This window comes from Desmodus rotundus, chromosome 2, assembly GCF_022682495.2.
Source record: "Desmodus rotundus isolate HL8 chromosome 2, HLdesRot8A.1, whole genome shotgun sequence".
In the NCBI taxonomy this organism is placed as follows: domain Eukaryota; kingdom Metazoa; phylum Chordata; class Mammalia; order Chiroptera; family Phyllostomidae; genus Desmodus; species Desmodus rotundus.
Window position 1 is genome coordinate 4815509 of NC_071388.1, and position 27326 is coordinate 4842834.

At 42.6% G+C, this 27326-nt stretch overlaps 2 protein-coding genes across 7 annotated transcripts in view; one reads left to right on the top strand and one right to left on the bottom strand.

Annotated features, from left to right (window-relative positions):
• Positions 1–1637: 1637 nt before the first annotated feature.
• Positions 1638–12979, bottom strand: PIGP (phosphatidylinositol glycan anchor biosynthesis class P). 6 transcript variants are annotated; one of them, XM_024561526.3, is made up of 5 exons: positions 12867–12979; positions 12210–12314; positions 7014–7086; positions 3068–3186; positions 1638–1979 (listed from the first exon to the last, which is right to left on the bottom strand). In XM_024561526.3, the coding sequence occupies exons 2-5, from the start codon at positions 12289–12291 to the stop codon at positions 1849–1851; spliced, it is 405 nt and encodes a 134-aa protein (XP_024417294.1). In that variant the 5' UTR covers positions 12292–12314; positions 12867–12979; the 3' UTR covers positions 1638–1848. The 6 variants fall into 6 exon arrangements, with proteins under 6 accessions (XP_024417294.1, XP_024417284.1, XP_071076634.1 ...); XM_024561516.3 differs by having other exon boundaries at positions 12803–12949; XM_071220533.1 differs by lacking the exon at positions 12867–12979 and adding an exon at positions 12755–12763.
• Positions 12980–13061: 82 nt separating this feature from the next.
• The window catches only part of TTC3 (tetratricopeptide repeat domain 3), a 107075-nt gene continuing 92810 nt past the window's right edge, over positions 13062–27326 (top strand). The window contains exons 1-6 of the mRNA XM_053916974.2: positions 13062–13233; positions 17618–17731; positions 25375–25549; positions 26123–26165; positions 26485–26635; positions 27079–27166. Coding sequence (XP_053772949.1) covers positions 25385–25549; positions 26123–26165; positions 26485–26635; positions 27079–27166 — 447 coding nt within the window. The 5' untranslated portion in view covers positions 13062–13233; positions 17618–17731; positions 25375–25384. The remainder of the gene's footprint in view (positions 13234–17617; positions 17732–25374; positions 25550–26122; positions 26166–26484; positions 26636–27078; positions 27167–27326) is intronic.

The window sequence follows — 27326 nt, forward strand, 5'->3', positions numbered from 1 at the left end:
CTCACGTCATCTAGCCCTGGCCATGTGACCCCCGTGACTAGGATCTCTACCAGCAGAGCTTCGGCTCTCTGGATTTGCAGAAATAGCCTGAGACAGACATTTTATTACTGGAGAGGGTCCCCCTCTGCATCATGTGAAACAGGTATAATCTTGCTCATAAACACACTTGTTCGAGGAATACAGGACCTGGGACACACTAGGGAACAGGAACAGCAGACTCATGTCGCCTACTGCATGCTTCCTGAGCAGGTACATGATCACTGAAATGGAAGTCCCAGTATTCCCAACTACTTAAAATTATTAATTTCTTTGTCTTACAGAAGGTGTAGTTAAATTTGCCTAAGTTAAAATGTGTGACTCCACTCATTTAGGGAGTCAAAGGTAGAAGCCCTTGCTGCTAGGTGAGTTTAGATTTGGTCCTGAGGACCAACGGTGAGAATACTGTTGCAAAGTTATACGTGGTTGCTTTTGTACAACTTACTTCTATCTGAGCTCCTTACGGTTGCACTAGATACATCCGGGTATTAACGAAGTGGTGTCACTCTGACTTATGTAACCAATCTCCAACCCCTCCATGTACTTCTCCAAAGACTGTCTCATTCAGTAAAGGCACAACCATCTACTCAGTTCCTCAATCCCCAAACCTAGGAATGACCCGTGATCCCACCTTCTCTCAGTAGCCTGTCCACCTTACACCACTAGATCCATCTGCCCAGTCGGCCAGGTTTCCCATGAAGGCTGAGGAGCTGGCTGCCCCTCCCAGCCCCGTGCGACCCTCTGCTCTAAAGGGCAGGTCCTGCCTGGACTAGTACAACAGCCTACTGACTGGCCGTGTTTCTTCCACTCTTGCCCCATCCCTAACTCCCCCTTCCAAATCCATCCTATCTCCACCAGCCAGTGGCTTTTAAAACTGTAAGTCAGGCTACATCACTCCTTTCCTTAAAGCCTCTCAGTAGCTCAGTATCTGAAGTGCTTCGAACTCATCACACTTTCGTCTAGACTTCTCTCTCAGGGCTGCAACTCTCCAGGCTCACCCCAGACCACTGACCTCCCGGAGTAAGCTCTAGGCCCCCCTGCTTGCCTTGGTCCTTAGGACACACCCAGCTCCTTCCCACCTGGAAGTCTGTGTCCTAGCTGCTTAGAGGCTCACTCTGCCCCACCTGTCTTTCCATGATTGGCTCCCGTTTTTGCTAATCAAATCTCAGGCTCAGCTGCCTCTCACTGAGCAGCCTACCTGACCACTCAATCTAAAGCAGTCATCTCTTTACTCTTTAGAACATTACACTACGTTAATTCTCTGCATAGCACCCATCGCAAAGAATATTTCCTTAGTCTATTTCCATCTGCCTCTAAAATGTAGGCTCTTTGAGAATCTTATCATTGCAACATCCTCAGTGCCCAGAAAAATACCTGGTCCGTGGTGAGTACTCAGTGTAACATTTGTGTCATAGACATGAATCTGATGGGAAGGACACACCCATCAGATGTACCCTTCCCCAAATCCGAGACTGTGTTCTGGGTCTCGAAGAATAAACAGCAGGAAAGACACGGTTGCTCTTTGAAAGTGACAATACCAAGGACTCTCTTGAGGAACTTCTTGCTTCTACTGATACTTATTTTTTAAAACGTCTGCTATATATGTGGTAATGCAGTATTTTATTTATTCTGTCCATTCGTAACTAATATTTGACACATTAACAACATTAATAGAACTTAAATCTAGGAGAAGTTCAACTTAACATTTTTCAAAAAATTTCAATACTGGGTGTTAATAAGAGAGAATTGTGGTTGAAATTATTTTGTAAAAACTTATAATACATGTTTGAAGGTAGTCTCTAATACATACAATCAGCTTTGGGCGTGGAATTCTTTGGTTCTAAGAAAGAACATTTGGTTCACTTCACTAATAGGGATATCTCTCAGTGCCGGGATGGCCTCCTCCTGGTACTCCTTCTGCTGCTGGTTTTTAGCGTAGTTATCTGCAAGGAGAGGACAAAGGCACTGACTGCCCAACGGTTTCTCCTAGTCTCTGCGGTTTGCGGAGACCTATGACACAGTTTTCTAGCTAATGTTTGGGTAATGGCAGATGCCACGTATAAGTGTAATTAAAAGATTACTTAAATTCTCTCTTGAGAAGAAATGTCCCAGTTAGAATAGAAATTAGCAGAGCACTTTCTCGCTTGGAGAGAAGTTACTATTTCACTCATCTGTACTATGATGACTAAAGTCCCATTTGTACATTCTCCATAGGAGCAGAATTCCAATCAGGCTTAGAAAATATATTTAAGTCAACACCCAAAAACTGTTAAGCCATTTGGTACAATCACTCATACAAACCTAGCGCTTTCCCCTCTCTGCACAAATTGTCTATTTGCCATAATTCCGGTCAAGAATGCTGGGGATACAGTAGGTTATCAGAAAGAAAACAGAAGTACTATAACTGATTTTCAAAATACATTGTACAGGCTCACCAAAAAAAAAAAAAAAAAAAAGAAAAAAAAAAAGACTTTGAAAAGTTAAAAAAATCATACCTGGGACCTGGGAACTTAAAAAATATTTCACTTCCTAGAATCTAAACAAGTTTAGAAATCTGCCTAATTTATTTTAATCTTTAAACTTCAAAATGAGAACTTTAAATAAAAAAAAACTGCAAAAACACGCTGTGGCTCGTCTACCCCCTACTGGGATCAGGCACACACGTGACCCTGAGGGTACACACCCCAAAGCCTCTTCCCGGACAAGGACTGCAAGGCCCGCGTCCCTTCACCAACACCACCTGTTTAGGGTAGAAGTTATTTCCGTCAGGCAGAGCTGCCGAGGAGCATACTGTCTACTTGCGGTTTTTATGTGCAAATACACCTGTTAATTACTGCAGTGAATGGCAAATTCACCAGACTTGTTTCCAGAGGAAACATTTCTCTGGGATACTTCTGCAGTGTTTCTCCCAAGTTCTTTTCACCGTGCTGCTGTGTCGCATACTGCACCCTATTCTCGGTTGCTCTTCTTGATAGAAGCGCTGAGAGCCCACTCGTCCATCCCCCCGCACTTCCCATCGGCACCAATTTACCTGTGACTGTATGAATGGAGTTGAGTGGTGAGGTATCCATCATGTTTACTCCAAATAAGAGTACATACCCGATGACTACGGTAATGAGGAGGTAGACGGGCAGTGCAACTGCCCAGTACCTGCAGAAGAGAAAGTGAAGTAGGCAACAGACTTCCCCAAAAGTTGTAATTCTTACAAGTCCGTCACTAAGTTAACATCACTTTAAAAATTTAATTTCATTAAATACATGTACATAAAAGACAGTGAAACAGTTCTACAAGGCCAGTAATGAGAAGTTGCAACCTGTATCCCACCTGTCCCAACCCTGGAGTCTCACCCCCCAAAAAGGTACTTGAGCACCTGGGCGGTTTTTTCCAGTACCGACCTCATACGCATGCTGTAATGGTTTTCTCAATGGCAGACACTTGCTCTGCACCTCCTAAGGCGGAGATGAGGAACCTAGCTCTTTCACACTCCCTCACCTGCCTCCTGTCTTCTTACTATACTTACATCACACTTTCTGCACGTACCCAGTTTTTAAAAACTACTGTGACTATAAACAATGCTTGCAACCGAGCACCTTGGTAGTATTATATGCTTTCTTATACAATTTGTTTTTGCTTTTTCTGGAATTAGCAACTCCATCTCTGTGTGTGTTTGCTTATTTTCCATGTACCTATCAGCCGCTGACCCCCTGCAGTCTCCCACAGGACTGCAATGTGCCTATCAAGGCAGCGGAGCACAGCAAGCGACTGCACGTTTGGGTTGGGGCATCGTTTCTTTGGTCATATTCTCCCTGCTGTTCTCTCCCTGGGTCTTCTAAGGGTTAAGATTTTTTCAATGTTATTCTTTCCTCATCTTTTCTGTTTTCCATTTTTCTGTCTTCTACTTCCTGGAGATTACCTTTGGTTTATCTTTTAACCCATCAATTAAAATTTCAATTTTGGCTATCATATTTATAATTGTCAAAAACAGCAGTAATTCCTTGAAGATCAGACTTTTCTATAGCATTGTTTTTTTAAATATATTTTACTGATTATGCTATTACAGTTGTCCTATTTTTTCTCCCCTTTATTCCCCTCTACCCTGTACCCGCCCCCCCACCATTATTCCCCGATCTTAGTTCATGTCCATGGGTCATACATATAAGTTCTTTGGCTTCTCCATTTCCCATACTATTCTCAACACCCCCGCCAATCTGTTTTGTACCTACCATTTATGCTTCTTATTCCCTGTACCTTTTTCCCCATTCTCCCTCCTTCCCCTCCCTGCTGATAACCCTCCATGTGATCTCTATTTCTGTGAATCTGTTCCTGTTCTAGTTATTTGCTTAGTTCATTGTTTTTAGGTTCCATTATTGATAGCTGTGAGATTATCATCATTTTACTGTTTGTATTTTTTCTCTTCTTTTTCTTATAAAGTCTCTTTAACATTTCATATAATTAGGGCTTGGTGATGATGAACTCCTTTAACTTGACCTTATGTGAGAAGCACTTTACCTGCCCTTCCATTCTAAACGATAGCTTTGCTGGATAGAGTAATCTTAAATGTAGTTTCTTGCCTTTCATGACTTTGAATACCTCTTTCCAGCCCCTTCTTGCCTGCAAGGTTTCATTTGAGAAATCAGCTGATAGTCTTATGGGAACTCCTTTGTAGGCAACTGTCTCCTTTCTTCCTGCTGCTTTTAAGATCCTCTCCTTATCTTTAATCTTGGGTAATGTAATTATGATGTGCCTTGGTGTTTCCTTGGGTCCAACTTTTTGGGACTCTCTGGGCTTCCTGGAAGTCTATTTCCTTTGCCAGATTGGGGAAAGGAAATAGACCTCCTTCATTATGTTTTCAATTTCTTGCTTTTCCTCTTTTAACACCCCTATGATTTGGATGTTGGAATGTTTAAAGTTGTCCCAGAGGTTCTTAAGCCTTTCATTTTTTTGAATTCTCATTTCTTCATTCTGTTCTGATTGAATGTTTATTTCTTCCTTCTGCTCCAGACTGTTGATTTGAGTCCCAGTTTCCTTCCCTTCACTGTTGTTTCCCTGTACATTTTCCTTTATTTCACTTTTCATAGCCTTCACTCTTTCCTCTATTTTGTGAGCATACTCAACCATTTCTGTGAGCATCCTGATTACCAGTGTTTTGAACTCTGCATCTTGTAAGTTGGCTATCTCTTCATTGCTTAGTTGTATTTTTTCTGGAGCTTTGATCTGTTCTTTTGTTTGGGCCATATTTTTTTTGTCTTGGCACGCTTGTTATGTTTTAAGAGGCAGAGCCTTAGGTATTCGCCAGGGTGGGGCAACCCACACTGCTGTGTTGTGGTGCTGTCCCTGGGGGAGGGGTCCAAGAGGGAACAATGCTGCTTTCTCGGCTCTTGGCTGGCTTTCAGTCACTTCCCTTACTGCCCACAAGCAAATTGGGCCCTTCTGGTGCTGATTCCCAGGTGGGTGGGTTTGTATACATTCTAGGACCCTGTGGGTCTCTCCAACAAATTCTTCTGTAAGGCTGGGAGTTTTTCCTGCCACCTTAACTCCCACAGATTTTACAGCCAGAGGTTTTGAGGCTTTATTTTCCCACACTGGAACCCTGAGGTATGTGGTCTGTCTCACTCCCCAGTTGTTCTTCCGGCTTACCTGCATGCAAATGTGGGACCACTGGGCCCCCCAGCTGCCGCCTTAATGCAAGTCCTCTCTACCCCAGGTGCCTATTTCCACCCCTCCCACCAGTCTGGGTGAATGTTTCTTCTTGAACTCCTTGGTTGTTAGACTTCCATACAGTTTGATTTTCTGGCAGTTCTGGTTATTTTTTGTTTTTAAATTTGTTGTTGTCCTCCTTCTGGTTGTACGAGGAGACAAAGTGTATCTACCTATACCTCCATCTTGGCCGGAAGTTATAGCATTCTGTTCTTGTTTCATAGTTATTTTCTTCTGTTCCTTCTATTAGCTCCTTTTCCTTCTTTTTTTTTTTCTCTTGGGTTTCATTCTAAAGGCTTTCAGAAAATGTCTGGTAAGTTATGGTTGCCCGCTCATATTTAAAAGTGAGGCACTAACAAGGTAACTGGAGGCACTGTGTATATGTGGGCCAGGGTGGCCACCTGGCAAGTCTCACTACGGGAACCCTGGCCACTTCACTGGGGGGCCTCCAAGGGTCAGAGATGGCAGATCCTTTCTCCAGAGCTCACTTGGGGACAAGCCTCACCTCCGGTTTTGCTAGGAGGAGCAGGGCGCTGTGAGCCTGGCAATTGCAAGCCTGGGAGCAGCATGAGGAAAGGCGCTGAGGGGGAACCTTATTGTTCAGCAATGCATTGGTTTCCACTGGTTTCCCTGTTGTCAGTAAGGTGCCCCAGTCCCACGCTCAGTTAGACCTAGTGTCTGCAGACTCTCATTCAACTTTCCAGAGTAAAACTCCTGTCTTCTGCAGGCAAGGAGGGTTGATCTCCCTGCTCTGAGGGCCAAGGAGGGAGATTTGAGGGTCTAATGCTATGTAAACACAGTTTTCAGCCCAATCCAGAATCAACATTTTAAAGAGGTACCTGGTATGTCCAATTTCTGAGCCTTTCTCTAGTTCTGGGGCACAAATATTCTTGCTGGCTTCCCTACTTCAGCAATGTGAAGAAGTGGAAATTAAATTAGTTACTTCTTACCTTTCTACAACCCAAATATGGGGTTGGTACTTTTTACTTGCTATCCTATTATTTGTTCCTATGGGTTTACACCTTAACAAATTTTTTTTTTCTACAGAGTTACTTTAACAAGATGTTGGGAGGAAATGGGGACAATGTACACATTGAATGCATCATTTTTCATTGCAAGTGTATCAGTAATAACCTTTAGAAAGCTTTAAATTTCTATATGGCTATTTATGGATCTTAAAGAATAAATATCCAAGATATGAGTATTCTTAAGAAAAAACCTGATCCCTCAAAACAGCATTAATATACTTTTATTTTATTTAAGCAATATATTCAACTTACTTTTGAGGCCAATAGGTTAAGCTTAATGCGTTTAGCCACGACTCAGGAATAAAAGCCCACACGAGATACAGTACTGTAAAGAGAGGGAAGAAAGGTCAGTGAGGCACACACCTCGCGTACTAAGGTTCAGATCAAGCAAAAAAGCTCCCGTGAGGCTTCCCTGGTGCACACAGAAATGACTACCCTCCTTCCAGTCCTGCCAGCTCCTTCTTTGTACCCTTAGCACAATTACTTTCTATCTTTTTATTGTGGTAAAAAAAAAATAACAGAAAACTTATAAAATTCAACCAGTTTTAAGCACAGTCAGCAGTGTTCAAGTATATTCACCTTGCTGTGAAGCAAATTTCCAGAGCGTTTCAGCTCAGAAATGCCCATTAAACAACAGCTCCCCTTTTCTCCACTAGCCAATCTTTTAACATGTCTTTAACTCTCACACCCTATTTTAAGCACTTTAAGTCAGCAGTTTTTGTATTTGTTACAGCACCTAGTGATGTGTCCTTTACGCATAGCAGGTGTTCGACACTTCATCCCCAGAGGGCTGAAATGATTAGAGACATTTAGTTGCTCACGAGTGAATCACTCTACCCCCTTGCTCTGACCCCTGCATGTTGGGCTTCTGCCTTATCTCCCAGAACACACTCTTATTCCCCTCCATCCAAGTCTCTGTGGCAATGTTTACTGTTGTCCTGTAATGTGACAGCGAACCTGTGGGTGTCACTGCGGGGTAGGCACACCGCTAGCACTTTACTTGCATTATTTCATTCAGTCCTCAGGACAATCCCAGGAAGTACTTTGCCATTTTTACAGAGAGGAAATGGGATCTGAGAAATGTTACATAATCTGCCCAAGGTAAACAGCAGAGACAAATTTCAAGCTAACTATACCAGTGACGAAGAAGGAGTAACATTTTCCTCAACAAATATGTAATACACAGTTCTGTGTGTCAGGAACATGGGATACAAAGGTGAATCCAGAAGAGATGGCCTCTGTCCTCCCTGAGCTTAAAACCTAGTGGGAAAGGAGACGAGTAAATGGGTATTTTTAATTTACCAATTAAAATGGTAAGTGCTAATGGGCAAGAAATACAAAATGATAAAGGAGTACCTAAGAAGGACCTTAGCACTGGTGGGGTAGGTCAGTTGGTTAGAGCATCGTCCTTATACGCCACGGTTGCAGGTTCAGCCCCTGGTCAGGGCACAGACAAGATTCAACCAATGAATGCACATATGTAACTGGAACAAGAAATCAAGGTTTCTCTCTCTCCTGCTCAAATCGATTTAAAAAATAGAGAAAGAAGGACCTCAGGCCACACTGGTGGTGATGCAATTGATGTTAATGGTCGGGAAAGATTTCGTGGAGGAAGTAACCAAATTGGGGCCTGAAGGATGAATACAGGGTTAGCTAGATTAAAAATGTTTATGGTTGGGCTTGTAGATGAAAGGAAGGAAGGACATAAGAGAAAATGGCATTCTCTGCCATGATCCCCAGAGATAGCAAGAGAGGTCTGGTGTGGCTAGATGGCAGAGGGAAAAAAGGGTAAGAAACTGGCTTAAAGTTTGAGATAGTTTTTAAGGTTAATAAAATACAAATAGTGGGGAAACATAATATAAATTCATAAGTAGAATTTACTTAATTAAATGAATAAGCATTTATTGAGCATCTACTACATGCCTGGCATTATATAAAGGTCAAGGCTATACAGAAAAATAACATATGGTCCCTATTCTCACAAACTAGTGCAGGAGACAGATATGAGTCAAGTGTAGTGGCAGGAGCTTCACATGCATTATCTTATTAGACCCTCTCCAAACCCTTCTGAGGTGTGTGCTATTACCGCTAATTCACAGATGAAAAAATCGAGCCTCGGGGCATCTGAGTTGCCCAAGATGTCACAGCTAAAAGTGACTGCGCTGGAATGTGAAATCCAAGCAGTGTGTTCCACTACGCTTTCAGGCCACAGCAAGAACATTACTAAAAACATGGAGGCGAGGAGTTGGGGCGAAACTCTCAGCAGTTTAGAATGGCTGGGACATAAAATACAGGCTGTGAGTGTTGAGAAATAAAGCTGGAAAAAACAGGTCATAGATAATGAAAAAGAATCTTGTACCAGGAGCATGGAATTTATGCTGCAGGCAATAGGGACAACTAGATAACATGTTTTTAGTTTTAAAGAGATAGCAAGGAGAAATAACCAGGTACACTCCAGCCAGAGGTTTTAGGCAGAGGAGTTCAGGTCTGCAGCTCAAGTGAGCCACTGATCGGTGTAGGGAGGATGCATCTGTGTTAGAGTGGAAGTGGTGAGAGGCCCCATCAGATCAGTGGCAGGAGCGGATGAATGGATGAATGGGTGAGGGGAGAAGGAAAAGTGTAAGTGAAGAACGACTCCCAGTTTTCCAGAATAAGTGTCTACTAACTTCAGCTCCAAACAAATACTTGAATAGTCATTTCCCACATGGCAAGGAGTGACCTTGCAGAAATATACGTCCGACCATATCACTTGCCTGCTCAAATCCTTCAGTGCCCTTACAGTGTAATCCAAGCTCATTACCAGGGCGTGCAAGGACTTCAGTGATCTGGCTGCTGCCCACCTCTCCAGGGTCTAGTCCCGGTGCACTCCGCGCCAGCTCCCCAGTGTCTCAGGGCCGCTACACTTGTAATGAGTACCGTCTGCCTGGAATGTTCTTCGCTTGGCTCTTTGAATGGATGGTTCCTTCCCTTCCCTCACGTCTTAGCTCAAATCCCACTTTCTTAAGAGAAGCTGTCCTGGCTCACTTGCTATTCCAGCTATTCCATCATGTTCTCATTACTCCCTACCATTTCCCCTTATTTCCTTCAAAGCTATTAACATTTTTTGTAATTACTGTTATGGACAGAATGTTTGCCTCCCTCTCAAATTCATACGGTGAAGCCCTAACCCCTAACATGGTGGTATTAGAAGGGAGGGAGGAGACGACTTCATGAGGTTGGGGCCCCCATGATGGGATTGGGGTCCTCTTAAGAAAAAAGACCAGAGCTTTGCTTTCCTGTTCTCTTTCTCCCCAATACTACCCCCTCCCATCTTGCACTTCCCATCTTCCAGAACTGTGAGAAAAAAGTCTATAGTTCAAGCCACCCAACAGTCTGTGGTATTTTGTTACAGCTGCCTGAGCAGGCTAAGGAAATTATTTTGTTTTTAAATCAGGGAATATTTCCACAGAGAGAATTATGTAATCCTCCTGCCTCCCCCTCCCCCCCACCTAGTTTTCTCATAACTGCTGGGTACTGACCTCTGACGTCCTCAATCTACTTTCTGCCTCAATGTCTCAGGTTTTAATCTTACTAACCTCCATTTGTCCCCTGAACCCATAGGCATGCTTCTTCCTGAGGGTCTCTATACTGGTTATTCTCTGCCTAGGAGGCTCTTTCCCCACATGGCCACAGGGCTGACTCACACTTTTTTTTTTTTATTAAAAAATATTTTATTTATTTATAGAGAGAGGGGAAGGGAGGGAGAAAGAGAGGGAGAGAAACATCAATCAGTTGCCTCTCACTTGCCCCCAACCCAGGACCTGGTCTGCAACCCAGGCATGTGCCCTGACTGGGAACTGAACCAGCACCCCTCTGGTTCACAGGCCAGCATTCAATCCACTGAGCCACACCAGCCAGGGCCACACATTTATGTCTGTGCTTAAATCTCATGGCTCAGCAGGGCACTTCCAGACTGCTGCACTTAAAACAGCAACCTCCTCCCACTTCTATATCCTCCTTTCTGGCTTCATTTCTCTCCATAGTACATTATCATCTCACATTGTGTATGTTTGATTTAGTTATTTTGTCCACTGGCTTTCTTGCTCCACTAGAACGAAAACTCTGTGAAAGAAGGAAATTTTGGCTGTTTGCTCCTCCTCTGCCTATAGCAGTGCTCTCTAAAAACTGTTGAGTTAATTTTTGTTGGGGGCATTATTGGATTTAAGTCTTAAAGTCATTGATTTTATTTATTTATATAGTTTCTAATCCTTCAAATACACTATAGAACAGGAATTTACAAAATCAGGTTGATGATAATAACAACAGCAGCTAATACTTTTTAGTGCTTAGTGTTCCCATGCATTGTTCTAAGTGTTCTGCATAAATTATGGCAACTAATCCTCACAACAGCCATCAAAGCCAGTCAACTGAAGACAACCCAGTGTCTGGGCTCAAGTTCCAGCTCTGTCATTTGCTGGCTGCAAGACCTTGGGCACATTGTTTAATCCTCACCTGCCTCAGTATTCTCATCCGTTAAATGAGGACACTGATAACAACATCTACCTCAGGGGGCAGTCTTGTGACTGATGAACACGGAATAAACATCATCACCAGCTTCTTCCACATGAAGAACCTGGAGTCTCAAAGAGGTTACTTAAATGGTCCCAGGTCACACAGCTCATCGGTGGAAGAACCAACCTCCGATCTCAAGTTGTAACTTCACCCCAAGGCCTCCCCACCCAACCGCTTGGCTGGCTATACTGATGCAGCGAAGGTTCATACCCCCACCTTCCTAGTTTCCAGCAAATTCCAAAGAGTTGGATAGTGGGTACCCAACTTTCTCCCTCTTAACCCTTCATAACACTCAAATCCTTTGGGGGAGATATGTGGGGCCTGCTGTGTGACTCTGGCCATTCATGTCTTGGCAAACATCAGTTTCCTTATCTGTAAAATGGGATCTGACAGGGGTTGAGTGAGACCCAGGATGCAAAGCACACCTGACTTCTCCAGCCTAATTCCCTTCACTCACTAGCTCCCACCTGCAGTGCTGGAGCCTCTTCCAGAGCCTTCGCTGAGGGCCTTCCCACTTCTCCCTCCTCAGGGTGGGGAAGAAAGGTCACCTGATTTCGCGTCTTTCCACTGGGCTCCCACGGCCCTGATCACACTGAGTGGTAACTGCAGATTCACTCCTGTGTCTTGCCAATAAAACCATGGCTACCGGCAACAAGTTTTAGTCACTTTGCAATCCTGTCTGGTACAGTATAAATACTTGTTAAGATGACATCTTTTTAGACTAGTACCTGGCATATGGAACGCTCTGAACAAACATGAGTCCCTTCAGGCTTTCTTAAAAAGAGACGTAGGTACAAAGAATCACAATTCATGTGTGCATGATAACAAACGCAGTAACTTCATTGTCCTTGAACACCAGAAAAAGGCCACACGGCCATCCATCAGGAAAGTACTTACTGAAGCCAAATTGGGAGCTTAAGAAAAGAACAAAGCCATAAATCGCTCTTTCTGGCAATGGCGACGGGGAATTTTCCACCATCTTCCCTGTGGCTTTGAGACAACCTGTGGGAAAGAAGCACAGTCGCTGTCAGTGATGTACTTCCCTGATTGGCTTGTTATAACCTCATCGTTTTGCTGCGGGCAGTCTCTGCAGTGTTTTTCCAGCCTACCCCACTGCGAACGGTCATCCTGCGCACACACCTCCAACACACGCACGCTTGCACTCGCGCACACCAGCACCCACGCCTAACCTGCACGCGCACACCAGCGGCCGAAACGCGCGTGCACGCGGGCGTGCACACACGCCGGAGCGCGCACACCCTGCAGGAAGGGGAGGGGACGCCCCTTCATATCTGCAGGCTTCGCCTTCCTGCGGGAAAGGAAGCGGTGGGCGGTGCGGGAACAAGGCTCCCGCGGGCGGCTAGGACCCAGCCCTGCCCTTTGGAGGAGGCCGGGGGAAAGGGGACTTCTGTTTCTCATTCAAGTTCAAGGTGGCCCTCAACCTTGAGTCCTTCAAGCACCCCATCGGGCCCCTCCCAACACTCGGCCACCTCAGCGGAGTCCCCTAGGCAAGCGCCGATCCCCGGAAGCCGCGGGGAGGAGAGAAAACAAAACCTAAGAAGCCCCTGGGCAACGGCGTCCCTCTGTCGGGCGCAGGCGCGCTGCTACCCTCATCCGGCCGGTGCTCGAGGGTCCCCCAGTCAGCTGCACGCAGGAGGGGGCGGGGCAGCGCGACAGCGCATGTGCGCTGCGGCTCACGTGACACGCCGCAGCCTGCACCGCCGCTCGCTCCCGCTAGCGCGGGCTGACGTGGAGGGCGTCAGGTGGCGGCTAAGGCCGCTCGCGTCCGAGGCTCGCGGGCTGCGGGCCCGGGTGAGTGCGCACCTGGTGCGCGGCAGGGCTCCTAGATGTGTCACCTGGTCGCACTGCATCCGAGATGATCGGGGAGAGGGGCCCTCCACACCCCCTCCGTGGGCGTGTGGTGAGTGTGGTTGTATGCGCGTCGCTGGCTGTGGTGCCTGCGGTGTGCCCGCATGGGATGGGTTGCCGGTGCCCTGGGGGGGGGTGTGTGTGGCCGCTTTTGTCCGCCCGCCCGAGTGGGTGTGTCCCTTCTGTCTTGTGTCCTCCTTCTGCAAGCCTCGTCCCCTCCTGGTGCCTGCGCGAGAGTGAGTAGTCTCTTTGTGGGCGCATCCCCTGGCCGCCCGCGCACCCTTGTCCTGTGGGTGACACCGCTGCTCGGCGAGGGGTCCTCCGGCCCCAGCGCGCTGCCACGCGCCCATGTGTCGCCTCCCGGCCCATTCGTGTCCGCGCGGGCTCTCCCCAGTGAGGGCGTGGGCGCCCCCGGCGGATGTGGGTGGTCTGCCCTCTGTGTCACTGCACCTCTCCAGGGCGTGCGCGTCCCCCGCGCGCTTGATCGCAACTCCTGCAGTCGTGACCCCCGCCTGCAGCATCGCCGGCCCGGGTGTACGTTCTCGCGTGTCCCCTTGTGGGTGCCGCGCCTGGGTCCTGTTGAGTGCGTGATTCGTATTTGTGGGTGCTCGTGAACGTTCGTGCACGTCCTGTCCTCTGTGTTTTGTGTTTCCTGCGACTGCGCCACCTGTTTTTGTGAAAAGCAGCGGAGTCCTGGCCGGTGCCTCCCATCCCCAAGGAGGGGAAACCGGGGAGCGGAAATCAACCCTGTGTTCCCCGCTCCCTAACGCCTCTTCGGAGCATCCTCCACTCCCCATCCCCCACTCCCGAAGCTCATGGCGGGGAGGGGGCACAACAGCGGGTCTAGGCAGCTGCTGCTTAGTGTTGAAGACATCCGGTGTTGGCCTGTTGGCCAGCCTGTTCCTAAGGGGGGGCCAGGCACCAAAACACGAGCCGAGGCGTTGGTGGAGGATTTGGGCTGGTACCAGTGCGTGCCTTTTCCAGGGGCGCCCTAAACCCCCAAAGCTCTTCAATTGCAGACTCCTTCCAAAATTTGCACCATCAATACACTCTAGCCCACCCTGGCGTTCTTGGTAATACTTAGCGACTCATACAGTGCTTTACGGCGTTCACAAATACTCTCTCTCTTGATTCTGCCCAACAGCCTGGCGAGGGAAACAAAGCAGACGCTTCACAGATTTTACTCCTGCCCTGGGAGCAGTTTCATCATAGTTACAGCTCTAGCTAGGACGTTTATTACTTAAAGAAGTTTGCATTTGATCTTAAGGGAAAAGGGATCTGTTACAAGGATACACAGGAAGGAAACTTCAAACCTTTAGGCACCCAACTACGCCTGTGCAAAGGGTCGTGCTCTGCGCTCGAGGGCTGCGTTTTGGTGTGTTATCTCTCTCTGTTCATTTGCTCAATTTTCTTACTCTTGCCTAATTTTCCTTTTTTTCTTTTTAATTTCTGGCTTATTAAATGTACAGAGGGGGATCTGACCAACCCATGGCTCAGATTTACAGTTGTAGTAATTCTGCCACATTTACTTCAGATCCATTTTTCTTTTCTTTAGAGAAATAAAATTGTAGGCGTTGGAGGTGCTCTCAGTTCCTCCCCTCTTTCCCTAGAGACAGACAGCCACGGTGTTTAGGGTTCTGTATATCATTCCTTTGCATCCATAAACAATAATACGGTGTTGTTTTTAAACCTTAGTGATATGAAAAAGATACATCTTTTTGCAACTTGCTTTTTTTCAATCATTACATTTTGAGATTTATAAACAAATAAATTGGAAAATTGTGTTGTCTTTGGTTCATTCATTCTAATTGCTGGTATGGAATACCATTGTATGAATATACCATTCATACTTACTTACCCATATTTACTTACCCATTTACCTATTGATGGACTCTGAGGTTGGTTCTGGTTTCTGACTCTAAAAACAAACCCGCAATAAACATGTTTGTGTTTGTACCCAAATTTGGAAGTTTCTCTAGGAAATGCACCTAGTAGTAGACTTGCTGGGTGGTATGATATGTGCACCTTCAACTTTACCAAATATCGCTGGAACTCTCAGAATGGTTGTACTGATTTTTGACTCATTGGTTATCGAGTGAGGACACGTTTTCTCACCTTTCTGCTAACGGTTTATGTTATCAGACTTGAACATTTTTGCCTTCTCTTTACTGACCAGCTTCCTTATAACTTCAGCTTGTGGCTAAATGTGGCTTCTGCGTTAGCCAAGTGTCAGTCTGTGGGTTTATCTCTCACATCTAACTGGCTCAGTCTTTAACTCATTTGGTCCTCGTGAGATTAATCCCAATAAACATTTATTTTGACCTAATGTATGTCAGTTCCTGTGGTTGATGGAAAGGTAGTAATTTCCATGGTATAAATACCTCTATAGTGACAGGTGGTGTGATTTAATTTTTTCATCTGATGAGTTGTTTTTAAAAATATTTTTTCTCTTTAATGTAATACATGATACATTCAAAATATATGTAGCCTATGTTAAGTTGTGAAGCAAAACAATAAAAGGGACACCTATCAATCCATCACTCATTCCAAGAAACAAAATGACCAGTATTGAATGTGCTAACCCCCAGGGCGACTACTTAACTGAATTGTGTGTCATTCAGTGCTTTTTGAAAATGTTATCAGATATGTACACATCCCTCAACAGTGTATGGTTTCTGCTGTTTTTGAGTTTTAAAAAAAAGGAATACTGCATACAATTTTCTGAGACTTACCTCACTCAATGTTACATATCTAAGGGTCATTCATACTAAGAATAGATTTGGAGTTAATTTTCTTTGCTGTGTAATATTCCATGGGTGAATATAACACAGTGTATGCATTCTTCTGTTGACAGGCATTTTTTTTAAGGTTCTGCTGTTTATGAAGATTCTCGTACACATCTTCTGGTATGCAGTTGCAAGAATTTCTCTAATTTTCGCACTGGGTGTATGACCCCCAGGGCAACGATGATGATTTTTCTAGGGGGTACTTGGGCACACGTGACATTAATGAATCAATTTATAGATGAGTTTCATGTGCACTCTCCTGAAATTGGTATTGCCTGAGGCCCATCATAGAGCCTTCCCTCCCTCTGGTGTCAGCTCCCCACCTCCCCTTTGACAGTAGCACTCTACCTTAGATGAGGCACACTGTGCACCCACACGGACTCTTGCGAGGGCTTTGCCCCAAGTGGGAAGACTCCACAGAAAACAAAGGGATGAGTCAAAATACAGCGTTTAGGGTTAGGGAGAGCCTTTATCAGCCCAGGCATTTTCCATCTCAAGAGCTGCATTCCAAAACAACACTGTTTTATGTTTAATTAACAGCGGGTGTAGTTATTTTATCACTGTTATAATAATTATAATAATTTAAACCAATGGTATGTCACTTTTAATTTAAAATGTCACTGTGGTACTCCAGAAATTCATCCTGTGCAATTATTAAAATGTAGGCTAAGATTTTTGAATGTCATCTTAAAGTGTGAAGAGTATGTAATTTTTAAAAACATTTTTGTGGTTTGTAATAGCACTGTGGTGATATATTTGCCAGAAGTGGAATTGCTGAGTTATGGGTTATGAATGTTCAACTTTACAAAATGTACCAAATTGTTTTCTGAAGTGGTTGTACCAGCTTATAGTTTGGCCAGCAGTTTTGTCAAATTATATACTTCGACTAGCGGTGTTGATGAGTTCGAGCTGGTCTGCGTCCTCTCCAGCACTTGTTCCGGCCAGACTTCCCACTGTCTGCCTATCAGACAGTGTGAAGTGACGGGTCACCGTGGTTCTAATGTGCGTTTCTCTGATTGTCAATGAGTTTGAGGGTCTTTTCGTCTTTTTATGAACCTTGCTTTCATTTTGCGAAACACTTGGCATATCTTTTACCCATTTCGCCAGTGGGTCGACTTTTAAAACCAAAACTGTAGCACCGATCCTTTGTTGATATGCACTGTAAGTACTTCTGTGGCCTATTATGTCACTGAGTATCCTGGTGAACAGAAGTTCTTAATTTTAATGTAATCTAATTGGAAACTTTCTCTAGCCCTGGGATTGCTTTCTTTTTGGAAGTTTTAAAATGATGCCTTTCACATTTAAGTTCATAATCCATCTGGTACTGATTTTTGTGTATGGTGTGAGGCAGTGGTGCACATTCGTCCCCCGCCTCCAAATGGCTACGGTTGTCCTCATATCACCTGCGAAATGACCCTCTGTTCACCAGTGATCTGCTGACCACCTCTTTGCCGTGTTCACCCTCTCTACGCATGGGTTTCTTTCTGGCTCACCTTTCCGCGCCACGCGTCCACTTGTCTGTCTCTGTGTTGATACCACTGCCATAATTATTAATGCTACAGCTTTACTGGACATCTTGATATCTGGGGGTGTGGGGGGGGCAGCCGATTTGAATCTCAGCTGTTCTTGGATCTTTGTTTTTGTTTTAAGAATCAACTTGTCACACAACGTGAAACACTCTTTGGGAATGAATTGGAATTGATGGAATCAATTTGGGGAGAACTGAAATCTTTAAGATTTTGAACCTTCCTGTTTGAGAACGTGGTATGTATTTATTTCTATTTATTTAGGGGTTTTTTTAAATGTCTTCATTTAATAGAGTGTTGTAATTTTCTCCATATATATCTAACACTTTTTAAATGTGCATACTAATGTTTCTAGTAGTTTTGTTGCTATTATAAATGATGTTTTTTAAGATTCTATTTTCTGACTATCGTTAGTAACTAGATATTTAATGGATTTTTAAATATTGATCTTTAATCATTCATTTGATAAACTTATTATTTCTAATATATTTTCTGTAATTCCTTTGGGTTTCTACATGTATAATTATATTATTTGCAAATGGTGACACCTTTGGTTCTTAAAATTTTCCCTTTATTTCCTTGTCTTAATGTTCTGGCACGCTTGTAGAGCTATGTTCAGTGGAAGTGATTACAGTGTGGTTCATCCGAGGTGATGATGGTGGACACACATGTCTTGTGCCTAATTTTAGAGGGGATGCTTCTCCATTAAAATGAATATTTGTTATAATTTTTTGTACATACTCTTTATTAAGTTAGGGAGCTCTTTGTGATTTTGTCATATGGTTTCTTGCATCTGTTAGGAATATCTTGAGTTTTTTTCTCCTTTAATCTGTTAAGTGTGATGGAAATCAACTAACACATTTTAAAATTCTTAATTCTTACATTCTTTCCTGGGATAAAAACAAATTGATCTTGCTAAATTGTCTTTTTGCAAACTGCTGGATTGAGGTTGCTAATATTTTACTTAGGATTTTTGTATCTGTTTATGAATGAAATCACCTGTCATTTTTCTTTATTGACTATCTTGTCTTGTTTTGGTATTAAGGGTGCACGTGCCTTACACCAGCTAGAGAGTAGGTAGGTCCTCCTTTTGTGCTTCCTGGGCCAGTTCGAATTAGAGTGATAGTTTCTTGAAAGTCTGGTGGAATTTACCTGTAAGAGCTGATGTTTTCTTTGTGGAAGGATTGTGAATTGTTAATAATTTACTGGAAATTGGCAGTTGAATAGTAATAGGACTTATGATTTTCTGTTTCTTTTAGTCAATTTGGTAAGTCTTAGAAATTTGTTTTTTTAACAAAAATGTCAAGTTTATTGGCATCAAGTTTATGTTATTGTCTTAGTTCCCTTTAAGTCTGTTTTATCTGGCGTTACATTCCCTTCTCTCATTTTGATTATTATTTCTATGCGACTTCTCTTTTTTCTTTGTTAGTCTTACCAAAAGTTTCTCTGTTCTATTAATTTTGGCAAGGGATTGATTTTTGGCCTTTGTATTATATTTTTGCCTTTTTTGAGTTCATTGATTTTTTTTAAGATTTATTTTCATCCTTTTTCTTGGGTTTATTCTTATATTATTTTTCTAACTTAAATCGCATGCTTATTAATTTTTAGCCATTCCTTTTCCCAGTATAAGCATGTAAAGCTATGAAGTTCTTCAAAGTTTATTTTTGCTTTATCTCATGATTTAGTTTATAGTGTTTTCATTAACTTTCAAATCCAAGTAGTTTTAAAATTTCCATTTTGATTTGTTCTGTAACTTACATGTTTTTTAATGTTTTAAAGTGTATTTACATTTTTAAATTTACCTATATTAACTTTTTTTACTCATCTCTTAATTGTTGTAAGAGAATGTGATGCGTATTTTGTCTGTAAATAATTTTTTGTCTGCCCTTGCTTTATGGTCTTGTACATAGTGAGTGTAACTGTTTTGTGCGTGCTTCCCTGATTGCTGCATGTCCGATAGGTCGGGCTTGTAGGTTGTGCTGTTCGGACTGTCTTTATTACTTTTCGTTTGTTTGACCTGTGATGAATTGAGAGAGACGTGTTGCAGTACATCAAACTTCCTGTAGTTCTAACACGTTTTTATTTTTATGTATTTTGAGGTTATTTGATTAGATACATGTAAGCCTATTATTTTCCTATTGAATTGAACTTTCTCTATTATACTGTGATCCTTTCCATGCCTAATTTTGATTTTTGTCCTTAGGGTCTGTTTTGTCGAACTCACCTTTCTCTTGGTGATAATTTGCAAGGAATAGCCTTTTCCTTCATTTTACTGTCACTTTAAAAAATGTATCTTTATGTTTTCATGTACTCTTATAGAGAACATTTTACTGGATTTTTCTTTCAATTGACTCAGACAATTTATGCCTTTTATTTTTATTTTTTTAATCCTCATTCAAGGATATGTTTCATTGATTTTAGAGAGAGAGAAAGGAGGAGAGTGAGAGTGATGAGCGAGAGAAAGAGGAGAAACATCAATGCTTCCTGTAGGCATAGGCACCCTGACCAGGTATTGAACCCGCAATCTAGGTATGTGCCCTGACTGGGGATCGAACCCACAAACCTTTTCGTGTTCAGGGACAATGCTCCAACCAACTGAGCCACCTGGCCAGGGTTATTTGGTATTTTTAAGAAGTCAGTTCAGGTCTCTTGGTGGTCAGCTCAGTTTTTATCTAAAATTACTTTTATTCTTGTTCCTGAGACATAATTTTGAGGGGTATATAATTCTAGGTTGAGAGTTTATTTTCTGTCTGCATAGTGAAGATATTTTACATATGAAGTCTGCTGCCATTTTACTTACACTTCTTTGAAGATAATATTCTTTTTCTTTTGGCTTCTATCTTTCACCTGTAGGACCAGGTGGCGATTACTTTTTCTTTATCCTCTTTTGGGTACCCATGTTTCCTGATTCTGAATTTTATCTTTATTGATATATAGAAGACACTGAGCCCTGTGCTCTTTAAATATTTTCTCTTTTGATTTTACCTATTCTCTCCTTCTGGAAGTTTAACTGGATATATAGTGACATATATGTATTAGACTGTTGGCGGGTCACTTTTTATCTTTCATACTTTTATTTCCTTGGTTTTTTTTTTTACCAGAATTTACAATGCTGGGTAATTACATTATGCACGTCATCTAGCTCTTAAATATGTCTTCAGCTGTGACTAATTTTTTCTTTAACATATCTATTTTTTCTTTTATTTTTAACAACTATATTTTACATTTCAAAAAGTTTCGCTTAAAGTTCTTTTTAAGGTATATCTGCCCAATCATTTTTTATAGTCTAATGTTGTGTTCAGTTTTTTGAATGCATTAGTATTCTGTAGACTGCATCTGGTAATCCCAATGTCTAATGTACTTAGGAGTCTAAATTTATTGCTCGTTTGTCTTCTGTTGTGTCTCCCTCACGGTGGATTATTAACTCCTGTGCTTGGTGATCTTTGATTATGAACTCCTATCTGATCTTTCTCTAGGAGCCCTGAGAGTCTGCTGGGGGGTGCATTTCTTCTGATAGGGTTTGTATCAGTTCTGGCTGAGGTCAGGGAGTAGTATCAGCTCTGGCTGGATAGAGGAGTTTTCGTGGGACCACTTTCCGTTCCCTCGCTTTGTTTCTGGCCCAGGGCTCAGGGTCCTGATCCAACCACAGCTCGTAGCTCTTGGCTTTTAGGTTTTGTTCTAGCAAGAGGTTTGCTGCTTTTGTGGGAAAAGGGTGGCTTTGACTATTCCCTATTTCTATGAACTCAGCAAAATTGAAAAAATTTTAAATCTGGACCCACTTTTTTTTTGCATTGGTAGAGTCCCCCCATTAGTTCATCATAACTGATGGGATTAGAAGTCATTTACTTTAATATTTAATTTTATTAGTATATTTTAGTTTGTATTAGAAAAAAATGCTGTCCTACCATACATAAGATTTCTTGGTGATATCAAATTTTCTCTTAAAACAAGTTTACATCTAAGTTAAAAGTTGAGTTATTCTAAAGAAAAATATAAATAGCATTACAGTCAGCAAGTGAATTTGGCAAAGTTTTCTTCAGGAAATGTGAGTACAAAATTTGGGAAACACTGAGCTAGGGAATCAAGGTAGGTAGGGGGCACAGTGTACCCTCTGGACCAGATGAGTAAACAACGTGAAAACCACTGGCAGAAGATACAGGCGGGGTGCTGCGGGCTTACGGAGAAGAGGTTTCTGCAGAAATAAACCTGGTTAGCAAGGAGATCAGGAAATGCGTCCCAGAATCCAGTACTGAGGGCAGTAGACATTGGTGGCTGCAGGATAAGGTTTGTTCGGGAATGCAGGCAGTTGAGTGTGATTGGTTTGTACGGTGACTGTCGTGGAGTGACTGGAAGCAGAAGCAGGACCAAGATCTCAGAAGACCTTCTGTGCTGTAGGAAGGAGTTTAGACTTTATTCTGAAGACACAGAGAAGCTATTGAATGATTTTAAGGAGTAAAATGTTATATCAGTTTTAGAGGATGCCAAGGTTAAGGCAAGTCACCAGTTAAGAGTCTCATTTGTTAACTTAGTTCAGAGAAGGAAGATGGTGCTCCAACTGAGGTGGTGGCCCTGGGCCTGAAGAGGTGTACGTATGCTAATTTTAGATTTCTTAGAGGAGTAGAAATGACAAGACTTCATGGTCATTTGGGTAGAAATGTTGACATTTCTTAAGTTTGTTTTTGCACCTGCCGAGTCTGAGAGGCTAGTGAGACATGTTGGTTAAGCCCAGTAGCAGCTGACAAGGTTTAGAAGTCAGGAGATGCAACCCAGTCTGGAGAGATTTGGAAGGGTGGGCACTTGGTCATCTCAGCCATTGGGTGCTGTCGTGTAGTATGATGTAATCTAAAGTGGCTTACGGATAAACACGATGTTTTGAATAGTTAGGAATTTAACGTATGAAAAACATAAATTGTATATCCAACCTATGACATCATGGACATTAATCACTTAGGTCAAGTGAGACTAATAAAAAAAATATCAAATAAATATCAGGTAAATAAAAGTACGTGTGATATGTGAAATGGCAAAAATCATGGTGAAGCTATGAAATGATGGAAGTTCGGGAAGTGCTGTTTTCAGCCATGGGGTGGTGGGTAATAACAAGGTCACCCTAGGGGAGAGTAAGCGTGAAAGCAGAGAGTTGACACTGGGGTGGCAGGGAATGGACAAGAAGGGCCCATGGAGACTGAGGAAGCACAGCCAGAAGAACAGGCAGAGAACCAGAAGATGGTCTCTGGAGTCCACATGAAGAGTTCTGAAAAGGAGGAAGTGGTCAAAGGTGTCAAGTAAGTTGTAAGCTGAAAAGTGCTCTTTGGACTTAGTAGCTGAGGTAGACTAGACCATTTAGCTGGAAGCATCCAGACAATGGATTTTCAAAAATCTAGTTGACATTTATAGCAGTTCCTATATGCCATGCAGTACTCTAAGCACTTGAAATTTGTTGACTGGTTCATCAGGTAGGCAGTGCTGCTGTCTTCACCTGGCACGTGAGGAAACTGAAGTGCGGAGATGTTAAGTGACTTGGCCAAGATCACACGCTCAGGAAACGGGAGAGCCAGGGTCCACGCCCGGACAGTCAGGTTCCCGAGTCCATGCTCCTAGCTACTGTGGCCCACCACCTCTCTGGTGAAAGCAAAATAGAAAATAGAAATTACACCGGCGTTTCATGACAGTGTAGTTGGTGTGGGCTGTGGTCTTGCTGCCAGGTGGTCACGCTGGCTGAGTCTGCCAGTGCGAGCCCGTAACTACATTGCAGTCGATGCCGTGATGTGGTATGTGGGCTGTGACAGACAGTTCTTGGCTCTTTCTGTATTTACACACAAAAAACGTTTGGAAGACAGGAGTTTAAAAGTGTATGTATTTCCCAGAATAGCATATGTCCCATGTTATGTGCCATACTTTGGGGGCAAAAAAGGCTTTTTATTTTTTCTAGTCATTGTTCACCTTTGCGGTTACATTCTGAACTCTGGAAATGTTGTTCATCTAGAGTAGGTCAGGTTGCAGACATTATATGCAACCAGTCTGCTGTAGGAGGTCACTAGTCACTTTATTGGAAGTGGAAACCAGGTTGTAGGAAACAGCAGATGAGAAGGGGGGTTGAATGGGGGAAGGGGGAAGAAGAGTTCTTGCTGAGGTTGAAGAGTGCCTGTGGTAGGCGGGCAGGCTGGAGCTCTAATGACTCTTGGTTGTGGTCGGAGGAGCTCATCGGAGTTCCATTTGTGGGCAGTGACCTGAGGCACGGCCTTGGGAAGGAAGAGCAGAGGAAAGGTGGGTGGTGAAGTTCATTTTGGTTGAGGAGGTGCATTAAAACTGCAAAGCTAGGGTCCTGAAGGGGCGGCCTCCATGGGCCTTCATGTGTCTGGGCTGATGATGGAATTTGGGGGTGAGGGGAACACTCTGAATTAGTTGTCAGTGTTCTTTTTTTTTTTTTTTAACATTTTATTTTATTTTCCATCATCAGTGTTCTTAAACACGACAACCACCAAGAGGTGATGAGGTGGCAATGGGAAGGAAAAGCAGGAGTAGTGAAACACGTGTTTGCGAGGAGAGGCTATGGAATCAGAGGACCTGAGTTTGGATCCTTCCTAGCTTGCTGACCTTGAGCAAATTACTTAATTTTACCAAGCATGTTTCTTATCTGCCCAGTGGAGATGATGGTAAATGAACCTGAGAAAACTTGCTGTGAGGATAGAAGTGATACAATTGAAACACTTGGAACAACATGTGACAAATAGTACAGATAGTTTGCTAGGAAGAGTGTTATTCTTCACTCTACTATTTTAAGGGCTTCATGCAGCAAATTGGATATAATAATACAGATTAATTAAAGAAACTGATTTCTGTTTCAAGAACTGATAGTGGTTTTGCTTAGAAAAACAGCTGGTTTGTCCTAACAATAGTGAGATACTAGTGGTGAAGCAAAAAGGTATTTAAAAATAGTGTTAATGATGGTACTGATAATAATAGGAAAAGAAATCCATTACTTGGGCAAGAGACTGATAAAATGCTGCATTTTCCAGGGATGTTTAGGTTGTGTAGCTTTGCTTTGATAGCTATAAATCTCACTGAACTTTCTTTAGGGGGAAAAAACACACCTTAATGTGAAACTCCTGCCCTAAGTCCCCTTTTCCCCCATTGAAAGAATTATTTTTAAAACGTGGCTGTTGGTAACATGAGGGGTTTTGCTCACCTTTGCAATCTCGCATTGCTGGCTGTGGTAGTTGGGAGAGTGTTGGAGCAGCCACTGTTCATTAAGGAGGAGAGGGAAGGCCTGAATGCGGTTATGGGGAATTGAGAGCTGGACAGACTCACCCTGTACCACATCCGCTGTGCTCCTTCGCCCAAGGCGTAAACACATTGAAGGGTGGAGAGGAGAATAGGAGCAGCTGATAGGAAACTTTTTTCAGTGGAGTCAGGATTCAGTTCCAGCCAGGAGGTTGAGAATGTAGCCGTCTGCATGTAAAATGTTTCATAGGATGCAGTAAAAGCAGATGGCGTACAAAGGACAGCAGTGGAAAGATATGTTGTTCATTCAGCACTTATTTGAGGGTTTATCATGTGTGGGCACGTACAAAGATGAATAAGATGCCCTTAATTATCTTCCATGTAAAGGAGACGTGTAAACAGATAAATTCAGAGTAGAGATGGTGACTCTTTGAATTGGAGGAAAAGAAGAAATAGATTAAACTGACATTTGAAGAGAGTCAGGGCTGAAGAATTGTAGAGCAAAAACAAGAATCTTTCGGAGAGTTCAGTGTTCTTATTGGAACCTTGGGGCATAAGTTCCAAGTGTTTTTCTAAAATGCTGTAGAAACCAGAAAAACTGCTTCTCATACCTCTGATGATTTGATCAGTGATTCGGGTTTCTGTTGTTCCCTTAAGTCGGTGCACCATGGACAGTTTTGCCCTGGGGGACTTCACTGCAGCAGATGGCGCCTGGGTGGAAGATTGCCCTTTGGCAGATGATTGTGCCTTTGCTCCTGATGATTGTGCCTTTGCTCCTGAATTTATGTCCAATGATTATGTTCGTGTGACTCAACTTTACTGTGGTGCGGTGGTAAGTAGATTAGTTCACCTTTTGTTTTTAACATTCTGTCTTAAAGTATTTTAAACATTGAGATATAATTGGCATACAATGTTACATGGTTTCAGGTGTACAATGTGACTCGCTGGGTGTATATGTGAAATCACCACACTGAGTCTAGTGAACATCCATCATCACACAGAGTTACTGTTGTTTTTGTTCTTGTGATGAGAATTTTAGATTTACCTCTTAAAGATTTTTGATTTAGAGCTATTGAGTTTAGGTGTTTTGTGCTACGTGAGGTTTTAAAGGGAGGTGTATGTGCTCTTGAGGTGATTTCAGAAGGGAAAGGAAAGCAGCATGTCAGCAAGTGCCGCGTCCACAGGCAGACTGACCCCAGGGTGTCTCTGCCTGAGGAGAGGGCAGCTCTTGGAAAGACGGGGGAGGAGGCCGGGACCCTCGCTGGTTGAAGATGCTGTATTTAGAGTGTAAATAAATGTGCACTGAAATTTTTATTTAGTGCCAATAATTCTTACATCAAAAATCAAGAACTATGTTTTGCATCTTATCAGATACAACTCAAAAGATTTCTTTTTTGTTTTTTAGGATAGGCAATATAAAGATTATGCCAAAAGTGAGAGAAACTTAGGTGAGTACGCTGGTATTTTAACTTTAGTTTGTTGAAAGACTATCAAGGGAAGTTCATCCTTTCACATCAATTTAGCAGATTTAATGTAGCTCTTAAAATTTCTTCTTACTGTTGTTTTTCATTAGAAATCAAAACCTTTCTTTGTTAAAATAGAGTTTTAGCTAACATTTAAATATTCTTCACATCTAACAGGTTAAAATATTTTATCCATTCATTTCTTATCTTTCCATAACTATTTTTGCTTTTTCCCTATTAACACTATTGATTCATTCCAAAATGAGGCACAAAATATTAATCAAAAAAATTTTTTTTAATTAAGAATTAGACATCTGCAATATGTGGTGTAGTAAACCAACTCCTGTCCTGTACGGTTACTGTGATACCATTAAAATACACATCTTCTGGCCACTTCTGTTTCAACACCAGCAGACTTCTGTCATTTCACGGCTGTATCCCTGCGTGGGCACGAGGTGAGTCACCGTGTTACTAGTGTGTGAACAATGGTAAGCGTGGCGCCCGGCACTGAGGGGCGCCCCGTGCAGTGGAAGGCTGTGTCTTGTGCTGGAATACTACTCAGTCTGACGCGCATCTGATAGAGTGGAAAAAGTTAGTATACTTGGGATTTGGAGATGAATGAATAATCATGATAGCATTATATTTAATGAATAAAATTCCGAAGAGCATTAGATGGTAAATTTGGAACTGAGTAAGGAAAAATTAATATGCATGTTTATAAATATCAGCACTGTATATGAGAGGAAAAGGTATAGTATTTTACCCACTTAATAAACAACTTATTGTTACCTGGAATGAAGAAAGAGAACATAGGGGTGTAACATGCAGTTAAGTGTAAAGTTCAATGAATTTTTACGTATGGGTACCTAATCTTTAAAAAAGTAAATTTGTCTTTAAGCAATTTTCGTGCTTCTGGGATAAGTTTGAAGCAATTACAACATCTTGAATTGATGGAAGATATTGTGGATTTGGCAAAGAAAGTTGTGGTAAGTGGTAGAATGTGGCTTTTTCCTCCTCTATTTAAAGAATACAAGTATTTATATGGTGTCAGGCCCATGTTACTAATTTACAATGATTAACAGGTTTTAATTTTGGTTAACCTACGATGATTCTGCTGTTCATGAGTTTGTATTACTTATTTGAGAG

Coding starts and splice junctions, on each gene's coding strand:
- PIGP (XM_045195634.3), bottom strand. CDS start 12,602: ATGAAGGGGCGTCCCCTCCCCTTCCTGCAGGGTGTGCGCGCTCCGGCG. Junction 7,087..12,209: donor AAGCTCCCAATTTGGCTTCA/GTAAGTACTTTC, acceptor CTCTCTTTACAG/TACTGTATCTCGTGTGGGCT. Junction 3,187..7,013: donor TTAACCTATTGGCCTCAAAA/GTAAGTTGAATA, acceptor TCTCTTCTGCAG/GTACTGGGCAGTTGCACTGC.